Below are 15,743 nucleotides of genomic sequence, written 5' to 3'. Positions count from 1 at the left end.
TCAGATTCAGTCACATTGCGAGATATGTAGGTGCAATCACATTCAAATTAATTAATACATTAATTAATTTATAAAGTTGCGATATAAAATCAGGCAGTAACATGCTTCCATATCTGCCTGTGTTTCACAGGGGGAGCTAATTGCAGACCTAACTGACTATGTGCACTATGCAATATATATTTGAGGAAATTTTAGAGTGGGAATGGTACAAGGGGGCGACCTTGTTGTGAAAGGTCAGGAATCATGACCTCCTAAAATGGCCTTAGGGAGCACTGTAAATCCATGCTGTTGTCATGCGTCACTGTGCCAACAAAGCGCAAGTGTTCCCCCGGTTTCATCAGAGACACACAGGCATTCAGCAGTAAGCCTATATTCCTGACCACAACCATAAATATCTCTAATTGAAGAGGCATGCATAGGCAAGGGTGGGTGAGGGATGAAAAACAAGGATTTACCTCTTTAAAGACACCTCAGCCTTACTGGATGAGTGATGTCGCTATTTAGCGTGTAATTTCGCCCAGAGAGACGAGTGGCCATCTTTAATGTGATTATTAAGGGAAATGAGTGCGTCAGATCAGATAGGGCCGGCGTTTTAATTTGCCTCCCATTTTGTCTGTTAGTGAGGCACAAGGCTCCCTCGGGGAGAGACGATGATAAAGAACTTCAGCGTAAATAAGCAATCCCTCTCCTTGAGCAGAACAGATAAATAACAAACGCATAACAATGCACATTTCAGCATACAGCAGGGCCTTATGGGAAGCACTGGCAAATGGAAACTAAATGCATTGCATAAACTATTTTACCATTAAAAAGCTCATAACGCCTACTTGCATAAGTATTTTAAAAATAGGAATGCACAATAATTCTGGCCAGTTTAAAATTTTATAAAAATTCAAATTAAATTAAATTAAAACCCAAAAAACTAAAATCTACGAATAACAACTAGAGCATTTAGGCCAAACAATCTCTGATATCGGCCAATAACTGATATATTGTGCACCCATATTTAAAAGAATCATGATAATAAAACAAGACGCAATATGAGTTTACGTGGGAAACAGAAAAATAAAATTCAGCTTGATGGGGGTCTGGATTTATGATTATCATTTTGAAAGACATTCCCTTTGCATCTGTTAGAAGGATAGCATTTCAGTAATTAAAAACAAATAATTGAATTCCACAAAGTTCCAAACCACAATTCAATAATTAACTCTTAAACTTTGTGGCTTAAGATTTGGTGCTTGTACGACGCGAAGCGCCAATATCTGTGATTATGGCCTAATTTGTGTGAAATGCAAACTTGCGTCTGAAAAGCCTATAGTGATATTATCAGTTTTACAATTAACTAACAATAACAGATAACCTTGGAATCCTCCTAAACTCACGGCCACAGTAATCGGCCTCCAGTCGTTCCCTGTATTGTCTACGGATGAGAACGTTCTGCGCAGATTTCACTGCAATTAAAATGCATACAATGCCATTTAGAGCAGAACAAGATGTTTTTGTTTGACTGCTTCTGGGTGATTCTCCCCCCATACAGCTTTTTATGGAGACAGCCAGGGCTCGGGTGGAGGGGAGGAGGGTTGTGAAAAGTGGAATCAATTTCTTGATTAAAAATGGCCTTTTTCCCCCTTCTCTTCGCTCGCAGGCACAAGGAACATAGACACGCAGAAAACATGCCGTGAATCCATATGCCTCAATATAAATTGTTGCATCATTGTTAATTCCGTTCATTAGTCTCTTCCTAGATGGAGGATTTAATTTGTGGTTGTCTTTTAGAGAGCTGGCGAACCAAATTGAATTTGCAGACACCTCTCCACACACCGACGTCTATGTTGTCAACCTCTCCTCAATTCATTTTTTGAGCCGCTCAATAAATCAACTGAGATTACAAACAGAGTTAAAGATAGGTAATTAAATAGAGACCCTTCAGTCGCTCTCTCATGCTTTCTCTCTCACGTAAACACAAGGCAGTGCACATACAGAGTGTTTTATTCACTACTTTGAAGTAAAGGTGCGTTTATGACAAATTTAAATAAATTATTTTCTGGTCAGGCTGTAAGTTGCCTTATTTACTGCAATTTACAATCTAAAATTTAATGACGAATTGGCTTCTGATTGGTCAATACAGCGTTTAATTTGTGCTAAAATACATGCAGTAGTACCAGAAATTATGTAAATACCCCTTAAATAATACATTTGCTTAAAAATGTTTAACCCAAAAAAATTATATCCATAATATTTTTAATATCTAATAATCATTTTAATAATAGAAATAGGTACCCTCAGAATATAGTTAGATTGCATGAATGTAACAAAATTGAAATATCGCAAAAAAAACATTTGCGAATAAAGCAAAATCCACATGTGTGATCCTGTGCAATGAAAGCAAACCAACATTTGAGATGCTGTGCAATAAAATTGGTCCACTTGTAGATCTGTTGAGGCAAAGTCACATGACTTTTAGTTGTTGCGCATCAAGGGATTTATTCATTATAGTTTATGCGCATGTCTTCTTATCGGATAAAAAAATGTGTCCACCTCAATCGCAGCGCAAATGTTTTTGTGCGCATTTTTAGAATTTCTGTGCATCTTGGCGTTTCTATCCAATATCTCAAAATTTGCATAAAAATAAGTAGATGGAAACATATAGATAAATGCACCCTTTAGCCACAACCATTTTCACAATATAGTACGACCTTCTACTTTATTGGTGAATTACAGTACCTAAGCTATTTCAGTAAAATATTCAAAAAAATAAATATATAAATTAATTTTGACGTATAATTACAGCAAAACTAATCAGTCCAATTTGCTTTCAATTTCTTAATGAAATATGACCAGTAGAGTGACAACATACTTAAAATCTGCATTGGAACGAAGTAGTTGTTCTTGTTTCCTTTAAATACTGACTAAATAAATAAACTTAAAATCCAGCTTAAATCCTAATAATAATACCGAGGAATACACATACATAAAACTCACTGCAAGTTACTTTGGATAAAAGTGTCAGTCAAATGAATACATGTAAAATGATGTATAAACAAACAGTTTAAAATGTGTTATATCATGTGCTGTATCATTGAGCCCAACCTTAGCTGTCATTCTGCCATATCACTGAGCCCCACCTCATTCCCATCGTAATTAAACCAATAGTCGGTTTCAATTAGAGCTCACTTTTTTTCCTCCACATGCCTTTATAGAAAAATTAATTAGTCAATTAGCCAATTAACATCTGAACAGGGCTTTGTGTTAACAAGCCTTTTACAAGCAGTGGTAACCCTTCAGTAATGACACCGAAGCCTGCTGGCATCCAGGGACTCTTATAGAGCGCACGAGCTCCCCACTGCTTGCGTAGTGACAGCTTGGCTTTCCATCTGGTCCACATTACGAGAACACTAGCATTAGGGAAGAAAGCCGAAACAAAAACAAATACAAAATAATCGCTGTTTGTTTTCCATGCGCAGCATATTTATGCACATCTTCCAGCCAATGGCCCTCTTGTACAGCTGTAATAATTTGGCCGCTGCTTTCCTGCCACCAGTATAAATAAAGCTGATAGATTCAAGTAATGGCTCCCGGTTCAAATAAACAGAGAGAGACCCTTACGATTTGTCTTACCCCCCTGCTCTAAATCATATTTGTGTACAAGATACATTTCCTTCGCGATAGATTCTGCTGCCGTGCGTGTGCCTGCGCCTGTTGTCAACATATTTGGACTAAGTAAACTCTACATACCTTGTGTCTAAGCAAGACACAACAGTTTTAGAGGGGTGGCGGACAACTGGTGAAGGAGGCTCAGAACTTGTCCGAGAGTGTCCCAAAAAGGATCTTTCATGTGAGGATCGAGTGCAATTTACAACAACTCTGCTGATAGCACGTAGCAGCTTGCACTCTATTTTGAAGGGGGAAAAAAGCCAAAGGCTCCTTGAGAATGTTTATTTTCTCATCCCGTCCTTCTAAACCATCCCTAAAAAGGGAGAGCAGCTGTTTATAGGTTGTTTGCAGACCAAACATTGTTTTCTGTCTCACATTTTTTTTCCATGGTAACTTACACCAAACCCAAATAAGCAAAGACAAGTGCTTTTAACAACAAGTGTCACTATTATTCAGACTGACAAACTCGGAATCACACAAAGCACTTCTGTGCCTTAGGGACCTTTTTTTTTTTTACAGTCATCGCAAATTTAACGCAAGGCAAAAAGCAAGTGTGATAAGCATATAAAGCGAGCAGGCAATAGTCCCATAGGATTGCAGCCAGAGGTGGTCTGCTTCTTGACATTATATCATCTCACATCGCTCTAAATTAAAGCTTTGTGCTTCTGAATTGCTTAAGCTTGATTTTCGAGGCTCTATCAAGAAAAACACATATCTGCTTTCTCTCCTTGGTGGCGCAGCAATTCAGAAATTCTGTGTAAACAGGGTCCGTGTTTTCACCTTACATGGGCATGCGGTGCACAGCATGTTGGTGTGTTATGTATGGGGTAAATAGATTCGCACAATTACCCTCATTATTAACCTATTCTGACAGACGTGTGTGTCCGTAGTGGGGCTGCGCTGAACAACTTTCGGTTCCACTCCGTTAAATGTTAGTGCTTCACCTTTAAGATTAAAGGCCGGGTGTAAACAACACTCTGGGAAAGGATTTAACAGTTCAGATGTGACAGCACTAGCTCTATACAGACTGTTTTATGTAACTAGCATCTTCGGGAAACAGAGCGAGCGTAGAAAGGTTTTGGTCTAGATGGGATTTATTGCTCAGAGGTTCTGCTTTAATAACTAAAAAGACCTAATGGGGCTCATCTTTGACTCAGGGGTTTCTCCTAAAATTTATATTTATATATATACACACACACATACAAAAATAGATTGCAAGTTACAGTACTTTTGGATAGTGTGGATAACATTACTTTTTAAGTTCTAATGTTAACATGCAAGTATATAGAAAAGTCACTTTTTAATTCTCTTTGCGTATTGCAAAACTTTAAGCTCACTGTAAGCAGTCAGTTTAAACCATTAAATTAACATGTATATCTTCTATATGAAAAGTGATAATCAAAGTCAAAAGGAACACTTATGTCCGGCCTACAATCTGAAGTGATATTACGACCTAATATTACGGCGTAATATTTAACACTTCCACTTTTTTTAACAGCACGGGGAAATCTTCCAAGCCTTTTTTAATTAATTTCCATCATTCTCTCTCCCTGACACTAAAGGCACTATGGACACAGATTAGGGTGGATGTCCATGAAAAATTAACAGGTTTATCTTTTAACTCGGACAACCCCCGGCCTTGTGATATATACTACTTTTTCCCCTTTCATTTTCTTTCCGACTCTTTACTTTTCGGAGTAGAGGGAGGAAGCCTAGTAAAATGAAGCTGTGATTAAGTTGATATATTCCAGATAATAATAACAGAGTGGCTATTACACATTGGCGTTAGGAGAGTTTCCCGTTCTTCAGCCCTGCACGGAGTGGAGCGGGGAGCTTCCACAGGAAGGAATGTGTGTAATGTCAGACCTAAAGGACTGAGGAAGAAGCATCCGAAAATGTGGAAGGGAAACTGGCAGGCAGACTCTCTCATCCTGTGGATGACACAAAATGTCAAAGTCAGAGGATCTTGAGTGCTTGAGTGATGTATCTTTTGTAAATTTGTCCCACGGTAAATATTTGCAAAAATGTCATCATTCTCATTTATAATAATGCAGGTAATTATTAAAAGGAATAGTTCACTCACAATGTTGTTTCAAAGCCATATTCCGTTATTTTCTCAGTGGAACACATTGAAAAAGAATATTTAAGCAGCTCTTTCCAACGGCAGTAATGATTAGCCCCAAAAACTACAAAAACACCATAAAAGCATCATAAAAAGTCATAGTCATTTCAACTTGCGCACCATATTTATAGTCTGAAGCAATCGATAGCTGTTTATGACAGTCTAGGGATTTTTTTAAAAACCTTTCAAAGCACTTTTTTGCATAAACTGTTGCATCAATTTAGATTTATGGTAATGATGTTAAAGTGCCATTTTTTCTAATCTGTCAATAACACTGATGCACAATTGTTTTCTTTTAATCTAGATGTAAACATCTGGTATTAATGATGTCAAAGGGCCATTTTTGTAATCCGTATGTGAATAATCTGGTTATTAACATGCCATTGAATTTGGACCCAAATATCTGGTGTCAACAACACGAATGCAACATTTTATATGTATCTGGATTCAAACATTTAGTATCTACTTTTGTACTGCATGGAACAAACAGTAGCATATGGGTGTTAAAACAACAGTTTTTTTTTCTTTCTTTCATTTTGGGTGAACTGTTTCCCTGATGTGTTTCACATTTCTAGTTTATGCATTTAATAAAGCCAGAGTAACTGAGCTTTATATCAAAATGAAAAGCCTCTCCATTAGGTACTGATTCTGTGATTTAATATTTCTCAAGAGTGCTTCAGTATTGAAAATTTATGTCCTATTCACACGCTGGGGAGATCATATATTTTTCAAGAGGATACATGTAAGCAAAGTGTGCAAGAGGTCAGACGTGCAGTGGGGGCATAGAGGAGGTCAGAAGTGACGAGCTGTGCGCTCCATAAGATCATAGAGACCCCTCCAGGGTGGATGACTCAGCTGGTGGGGCAGGAAGCTCAATAACCTGCTGCGCCAGGGTCAGTCACACTGCCTGAGGCAAGAGGACACCTGCTGGCAGGGTACAAAACGGCCCTGACCCAGGCAGCCACACGAGTTCAAGTCAAGTGTCTGTGTGTGAGGCTTAACGGGGAGAAACACATGTGAATCTAGACCTATAGAAAAGCTATGGGGCCTTTCTATTGCCTCCATTCAACTGGTTTTGTGAACATAGACTCATGCAAAAAGGGTAGAGGGAGCTGTTTCCTCACATCAGCTACTGTAATATACACAGAATTAAAAATTCTATTATGTGTCAGCTGTTTTTGTCCATATGAAATTCATCAGGATGCAAAAATCACAAAAATTACATAAATCTATAAAATTAAACTGGTATATTCTAAGTCTTGTGAAGATAACACAATCGCTTTCTATGTTGAACAGATGACAATTTAAGCCGTTATTCAATCAAGTCAAATCAAAACATTGATAAACACACATAGACGGACATCAAATATAGCTGCACAGACCTCAAACGTAAACTCGTGTCAAACCTCATTGGTTCATGTACATCACTTGACCAAACATCATGACATTTGAAGTATCATTTTGCCATTTTTAACATTTTGAGGTTTATGTTGCCATTGCTTCACTAGATTAATTTCCTTTTTAGAGCTTGAAAGTTCTGGGTCCCGTTGACTTTCATAATATGGACAAAACCAGCTGAAACATTCTTCAAAATATCTTCTACTGTGCTCTGCAGAAGAAAGTCAGTCATCGGAGTTTGGAACAACATGAAGGTAAGTTAATGATGACAGATAGTTCATGTTTGAGTCAACTATCCCTTTTCATTTAGTTCCTCAGAACAATTTATATGTGTGTGTGACCAGTGACCACGAGCATCAGAAATGATTTTCTGAAAGTATGGCAAATATCCTGCATTTTCTAAATTAAACTAATCGTTTTTCCCGACAAAGTTCGGGGAAAAGGCCTGCATGGAGACTTCACAGACCAAACCATAGTGAACTGACAATCGAGACCGCATTTTATAGCATTGACGTAGGGGCTGCTGGGACTTTTTCCTGAATAGCTGACATTCTATCGGACAGAATGGAGACTTTTCTTCCATTGTTTTGTTTCTCTCTATCAGTGTTTCTTCTTTCTCGCTCTCATTTGATGGTTTCACCAGATTCTGACATCAGAGGAAGACTGACAGTTGACATTCTCCTTTTTACAATCCATGCCATACCTTTCTCTCTTCCTTCAGATCAGGAGGCACAACTGTCAGGGGAACAGGAAGGAGGAGGGATGGGAGTGACGTGGCATACGGGCTCTTGTTGTAAGCCGTCCTATCTCTGATTTCAAGGCAAAAGCAAATGCACGGCAAGCGCACAGGTAGAGCTATTGACAGATGCGCGGCGGCTCTGTGCTATTGTGTTGACAATGACGGCCGCTATCGAGGCTACACATCAGTGTTGTTCACTTTGCTGGGTTTTGCTGTTTGTTTCCCGACCATCAGCGATTATTTCCTCTTTATCAAGGTCAGAGTCGACATGGGACTCTTGCAAAGACACAGTCCTCTCTATCACCTGCTGTGCCTGTCTGTGAGGATGGAGGTCTTTCTTATGTTTGGCAAATCACTCCCTGTTTCTTGGCCAACGTTCTTTTTTTAAAGTGCGCATACAAAATATTTCCATGGCTGGAAATGCTGCAGTTGTAATCGAATTTGTCCATGTGGAAAAGCACCACATACAAAAAAAAAATACTTAATGCCGGGTATTTTGTATACATGTCAGATCACATGAGTGTTAAGCTAAATTGGGGCCATTTGTGCATTGTGTGCAAGAGACGGAAGAGGGATTCACACAGACATTAATCTCGCTCTCACAGCACACATCTACTGTATGTAGTTATTCTAGGCAGAAAAGCAAAGGAATATTGCTGTATAATAGTTTAAATCTTTTTTAAGTATAAACTGAAGGTTACACTATTTTAAGGTGAGACTGTTCCAGTGTAATTGCACAAATAAGTACTGAGTAATAATAATTAACTACATGTACTTAATATAGGGTTAAGGTTAGGGATTTATTTAGGGGCTAGTTACTTTACTGTTATTACTATAATAAGTACATGTAACGTCTAACTACGTCACTTTAAAATAAAGTGCTACCAAAGTGAACTTTTTAAACTAAATGACAGATCACTAATTTAAAATAATGTTTGGAATGGCAACTAATCCAAACCTTGCAGAAACTAAAAATTATCAGTTAAGTAAAAAAAAAAAAACTGACAATTATGTTCAGAACATAATACTGGAGCAATGAATTTCCACTTAAAGAGATGAAGTTCATCTGGAGAGAACAGACCTCAATAAAACTCCATGGAAACATGCACACATGTATGGAAGGTGGAAGTGTTACAGCATGAATGCGTTTTACCAATAAAGTAACAAAAGACAGCCAGTCTACCTATAGCTGAACAGGATGACTTAAACTGAGATAAACATAACTAATTCTGCCTTCATGTTTGGTGCACTTAAATTCAAACTAACTTCAAGGTACTCATGGCATTTGTTAAAAAATTTTTTTTTTTCCTTTTTTGATATAATCCAGTCAGATGAACATAATCTAGAGTGCATATTTGCATACTCATGTTCGCTTTTGTCTGTTTTGTGTATCACACTTCTCACATTTGTGCTCCTGCTGAGCATAAAGTTTATGTCTGTTCTGTCTTTTGGATTTTCAATAGAGCTGACTTTAAATCCATGACATTTCAAAGATGAATAATATCATATTCGAGACAGCTACGATTTAAATGCAACAACTGTCTTAATGGCCCAGCACAATAGAAATGCTAAAGTTCTAATTAGTTCCTTTCTTGATAAGTGCTGCAAATCACTGCAATAAGAGTAGCGGTAATAATAGCAATAATGAAAGTCTGAGTTCTGAAATATCAGATAATGCATTGGGTCTTAATGCCTCTATAGCTGTGATAACATATGTGCTGGGAATAGCCAAAAAAGGTGCCATACAACTGAAGTAATATGTGTTATTGAGTTTCTGAACAGAACACTAACTCTAAAATTACACTGCCCGCATGGTCTTCACAATCTCACACAGGATACAATTGAGCTGTAAGCCAGCTGTCACACCCATGATAAACTCAATAGCTTCTGGACAGAATTGACTCACAGACGGTACAATACCTGCTAAACAGCTAACAGCCCACATCTCATATCCCCTGCGCTCTGATAAATGATGAAACTGTTGATGAAATCTCATGTGACTCATGTGGAAACTTTGATGCAAGATGAATAAATAATGATGAATAAATAACTATTATCTGACATTTCTTATTTGAGGTGTTCCAGTATTATGTGTAATTGTAAGCAGACGGATATGACATTTATTAACGCAATAAGCGACAAAGCTTTTTCGCCATTTTTCGCGAAGTCTAAAAAAATAAAATAAAAACGTGAGGCTCATTGCTTTTTAAAAAGGTTCAACAAGACATCATGTCAAATAAATGTAATAAATACATTTAAAGAATAAAAACTAATAATTTATAAAAAATTAAAAATGCGTATAAAAAAAATGTAATCATCTATAAATATTTGACAGGTACCTTTGTCCTCAAAAGACTGGACCAAATGAATATAAAATGACATCAGCTTGACAGCTGGAAACTGGTTTTCAATTTATATTTGATTTCTTCAATACCTCGCTGTCCTCAAATTAAATGACAATGTGAGAGTCTCTGTATTTCTCTTTCTCTCGCACACACCTTTATCACAGCATGTGGTCTTATGGACTTTTTACGGACAGAGACATTGTTGGCATTATAGGGGTTACACGAGGCCAAAAGCAGCTCCTTTCTTTCCAGTTAACTTCTTCGATTGATCTATTACACTGTGGCCATAAACCAGACAGATAAGGAGCTCCCTAGCTTTTTGGTAGATTGCACGGTGCTCTTGTTCTGAGGTTAGTAATAACTTTCAAGTGTGGGACACGGCAAATGGACATTGGCACGACAGAAAAAGAAAAAGAGATTTATCTATCTAATGGATAAAGTCTCGGACAGAGCAGCGTCATACTGGAGCGAGAGCTGAGTGGCAGAGGAAGGGGTCGGGGGGCTTTATTCCTGGGGAAATGAGAGATCTGGAATCCGTCGACACCTAGATGGATGAGAGCGTAGTTAGGAATTGATGACCTTCTATCTATCTGTCACACATATTTGTAGAGAAAATGCTAGACTCTGATTCAGGTCCATGCTGTGCAGGTGTATTCTTATTTTTTTTCTCTGGGGGCAAATGCCGAGGCGAGAGATGTATTGCATCTGTCATGCTAAAAACAAAGACTCACCATCATGTCGTTTACAAAAGAAAAGATTTTAAAGAATCCATTGGTTGCTCTTTTTCCATCAAATTGCAATAACTGGAGCTTTCGAAAATAAAAAAATAAAAGGCCCAAAAGCAATAGATCAACATCAAAATTATGAATTTAGGTCATTGAAATGACCAAAATTCACAACGCATAATCTGCACAAGTCACTGGGACGAATCAAAATTCCCAATAGGAGCCATGTCTAATTTGTGATTGAGCAGTTGATTTAGTTCACAAATCCGACTGAATTCAACTCATCGATCAATAGATTACTTCATTTTGCTGTGTTCCTCACACAAAGTTATCGTATGGTTTCAGAAGATTTGGAATATAGCGCACAAGCTGTATGAATCACTTTCTTGATACTTTTATAATGCTTTCATTTGCTTTTTGAAGCTTGAAAGCTCCAGTCACCATTCATTGTCACTGAATATTAATCCTGTTAAGCTTAAAATATGAAATAATAGTGTTTTAATAGCACAGTTTGTTTACCTTTAGACACAATCTTAAAAGATTTTAGGCTTTTATAGCTCATATAGTTTGATTTAGGAGTATATCTAGGTCATACTTGAGGAGGAGGGGAGAGGGGGGCACCTCAATGTTATTCAGAGGCCCAAATTGCTGCAGTTGCTGATATTTATATGGCCAAAAAAGATGACATTCTGATAGACTGTAATGTAAATCGATTACTTAAATAAAATGCATATAAATATCAGTTGTCACTCTATATCTTCCAATAATATGTCGTAGTAAGATATACACTTAAATGCTTAGTTTTATGATCAAAGCTCTGTAGTTTTTATTGTGGGGGTAAAACATATAATGCAATGTTCCTCAAAATCCTGATGTTTCATATCTGAAAAACAGTAAAGATTTCAGAGTAAAAAGACGTGCCACATATGGATGTTTTTAGAATGATAGTAAAAGGTTTACTTTTACTTGCTAAAAATGTATAAAATATCAATCAGATGACAGAAGGCATTTAGTGAATTGTGTATAACAGTTTTGATCAAGCTGATAATTTAGAGGCATTAGAAATTTGCATATCAAATACGACACAGTAGGCTTTATAGGGTTAAAAAGCCACTAGTACATTTTTCAAAATATCTCCTTTAGTGTTCAACAGAAGACGATTCTACAGGTTTGGAATGACATGAGGGTGAGTAAATGATGACAGATTTTTAATTTTCGGGTGAACTATCCCTTTAAGCTCTCCCTCTCTCTCTTTCTCTTTCTGTCAAGCATCTTACTGCCATCAAAGTCAAACACTCCAAAAGGCCTAAATTACGCATGCTGTGCAGGCCCTCTCGCCGGCCTGTGATATGTTTAAGCCAATCCCGTAATAAAAGATGCGGCCATACATATTCATGATAGGAATCTAGTAATTAGTGAACACCCCCCACAACACATACACACACACGCACACATTAAACACACACGTACACCACTCAACCTCATGCATATTTATTGCTGTGGCCCGGCAAACAAAGACACTGGCAGTCCGGGGCATTCTCCATTAACACAGGCAGCAGCGTGTGATGGTGGTGATAGCAGGCCTGCCACTCATAGAGGCTGCGTTCAGGGCCCACGCGTCCCCCCTGCGCCAGAGAGAGGGAGGAGGGGGAGCGAGAGAGGATCTCCTCACTGGTGGCTGCCTTTCCTCTTTGAGTCCCCTAATTTCCACTTTGCTGAAATGCAACCCGGCATCATTATTGCATCAGGATTGAAAGGCGGTTATTGAAAGCCTCTCTGCAATGTCAGGAGCTCTACGCCGGCGGGACGCTCCCAAAGGGATGAGCCCTGGAGTAGTACACACATGAACGCAAGCACATATGAAGCAAAACAAACAAGTACGGTTTCATGCGCACATACAAAGCAAAATGCATGCACGAGTCATATATACTGGTGCACGACGGTCATATATTAAATTTAACAAGAAAACCTGCTGCTGCGCATCATGCCAGTCCTGTCATTTAGCTTTGTGGCAAATTAAAGGTGTAGTCTGTAAGAATGACAACTAGTGGTCGAAATGGGTACTGCAGTCCAATTCAAAATATCTGAGATCGTCGTTTCTCACGCCACCTGCGCTTCAGACTGGACGGCACTCACACACGGGTTGCCAGTTTGAGCACACGCAACAGGAACGAGCGCAATGGACAATGAAAATTGGCAAATTGGCAACGTACAGTATCACAGACCAAAACAAAAACAAACATTCCAGCCTGGAAACGCACATTTCAAAGTAAAATAACTGGCTGTAGAAGTGTTTTTCAGATAAACGACTATGTGAACTTAGCATGATTCCTCAATATATGCAAACACATTATGGTATTTTTATGCTTTAGTAGATTGAAAAAGTTGCATACAGCACCTTTAAATTATAAACCAGATATGAACATGCTTGTTTATCATATATTACAACAGGGTATAAGGCATGATGCGATAGCACAGCCGTTGACAATTTTCTCGGTTTCAAATGCTCTCAAGATTATGGAGAATTCCTGCTTAAGAGGAAATATGTAATAATCCGGACATGAGAGTTATTAGACACTCAATCTGCTTGAAGCCCATTCATGCGTTCAGGCTGGCCCGTGGCTCGAGGTGACATCATTATCAAGGGGCTCATTGATCTTCTGCTACAGTTTGTCTCAATATGTCTCATGTGTTACAACACAGGCAGACAGACTGATGCATACATCCAAACAAAAGAATGAGGGTTAATGACAAATAAGAAAATATAAAGATAAAGGAGAAATCTTTTGAAAATCTAGTTTAAAACACCTGTGCCAAGTTCTCTTTGTAAACATATTGGTTTCAAATGGTTTATAAAAAATGCTTATACCATTTTCAAGTATAATGTAAAAGGGATAGTTCACCCAAAAATGAAAATTCTGTTATTTACTCACCCTTAAGTTGTTACAAAGCTCTATGAATTTCTTTCTTCTGCTGAACACAAAAGAAGATATTTTCAAGTATATGAGTAACTTCCATACTCTGGAAGTCAATGGGGCCCATCAACTGTCTGGTTATCAACATTCTTCAAAATATCTTCTTTTGTGTTTAGCAGAAGAAATTCATACACGTTTGGAACAACTTGAGGGTGAGTAAACGACAGAACTACCCTTTAAATTAAAATGTAAAATGCTAAAAATGTCATGTGGTGCAACAATAAAGAAAAAATAACCCATTTTCCAAATACATGAATTCAACCCATCTTAATTATTATTTCAAAGGTTTAAATAAATATTCAAGATAAAAGTATTATTATTTTTTTTACAAATATCATAAATTATTAATTTATTATAATTATTAATATCATTAATTAGAGTTGTTGGAGAGTCACACCATATGAGATTTTACAACCTGAACTACTCTTGCCATTTTGTTTAAAAGCTTGACATGACTTCATGTCCACCTGAAAAGTAAATGTCAAACTAAATTTTAATTCAGGGTAACACTTTACAATAAGGTTCATTAGTTAACATTAGTTAATGTATTAACTAACATGAACTAACAATGATCAATACATGTGTTACTGTATTAGCTAATCTTTGTTAAGGTTAGTTCATAAAAATACAGCTATTCATTGTTTGTTCATGTTAGTTCACAGTGCATCAACTAATGTTAACAAATACAACCTTTGATTTTTTGCTGTAGAATTAGTGTTCATTCTTAGTTCAGGTTAACTAAGGTAGTTAACTAATGTTAACTAATGAACCTTATTGTAAAGTGTTAGCTAATTCAGAAATTACAAAAATGATCATCTAAGAAATGTATTCCAATTCAAATGCATTTTTTAATAAATGAAAAGATTCAGACAAAAAAGTAACTGACCCATAATAAATAGATGCATTTAAAGTCACTATATGAAAGCAAACAAAGCTTAATTGTTTGACACTATGGTAAGAGCCCATTCTTATCGACACTACAAAAAAAAAATCATGGTTGTAATAAAAGGTGTTGATGACATTTATTACCTCAGGGTCAATTTTATAACACATTGTTGGATATTACATGCTATTGGCATGCGATCATTACAGTGTAGCTTTTCAGAGAGAGGGTCATGAGTGCCTCTGCAGGTGCAGATGTGGCGTATGTATACAGGGGGCCCCCATGGGCCCCTTTATTATAACTGCCTTTGATTGACCGACTGTGTGATCTGAATGGCCCATTTGCAAGAGCGCGTATGCTTTTGCGAGTGTTCCTATTCACAGAATTTGTGCTTCTCATCTGTGATCAAGTATAGAAGGTTAAAAACGATAAAATGCTCATTGACTTTGAAAACCCTCTGCTACAGCGTGTGTGTGACTCTAGGAGACACTAACACTTGCACAGCGGCTAATTCTTCAGCATGACTGAGACGTGGGACAGAGAGCGGACAAAGCAGATAAAAAGCATTTGAGCGAGTGAATTATAGCCAGGTTCTGTTAGACGGATTGCTCTTTTGAGTATCTCCGTGTTTTTATTGTCCTCCAGGGTCCCACACCTGTTCATTCCTTCATGGACAATGTATCTAAAAAGGTGATATGGTCAAATTCAGTGCACAGCGCAAAAGGCCATTTTACACGGTACACTGTAACTGCAAGTTCCCATTTCATTTTCAATGGAGGAGAGGCGGCAAAATGGAGCTGGCAAAGAAAGTAGCACTGTGAATGATTAAAAGAACTGGACCCATTTGTTCAGACAGTGTAGTCAATATTCAATATGTCTACATTAGTTTCCATGGTAAT

At 37.6% G+C, this 15,743-nt stretch overlaps 1 protein-coding gene across 8 annotated transcripts in view; it reads right to left on the bottom strand.

Moving 5' to 3' along the window:
• Nucleotides 1-15,743, bottom strand: part of foxp4 (forkhead box P4) — a 298,841-nt gene that overhangs the window by 214,144 nt on the left and 68,954 nt on the right. The window contains exons 1-2 of one of the 8 annotated variants that reach the window (XM_079857689.1): nucleotides 5,741-5,757; nucleotides 5,524-5,588 (exon numbers count right to left, since the gene is read on the bottom strand). The exons of 6 other annotated variants lie outside the window; for them this stretch is intronic. In XM_079857689.1, the coding sequence (XP_079713815.1) occupies nucleotides 5,524-5,546 (23 nt within the window). In that variant the 5' untranslated portion in view covers nucleotides 5,547-5,588; nucleotides 5,741-5,757. Of the gene's footprint in view, nucleotides 1-5,435; nucleotides 5,445-5,523; nucleotides 5,589-5,740; nucleotides 5,758-15,743 lie in introns of those variants that run through there. One more of the 8 variants, XM_079857690.1, reaches the window with a different exon arrangement.

Source organism: Squalius cephalus (assembly GCF_949319135.1).
Source record: "Squalius cephalus genome assembly, chromosome: 22".
NCBI classification, from domain to species: domain Eukaryota; kingdom Metazoa; phylum Chordata; class Actinopteri; order Cypriniformes; family Leuciscidae; genus Squalius; species Squalius cephalus.
Note: the sequence above shows the minus strand (reverse complement) of the source record. Positions and strands in the feature narration are given on the sequence as shown.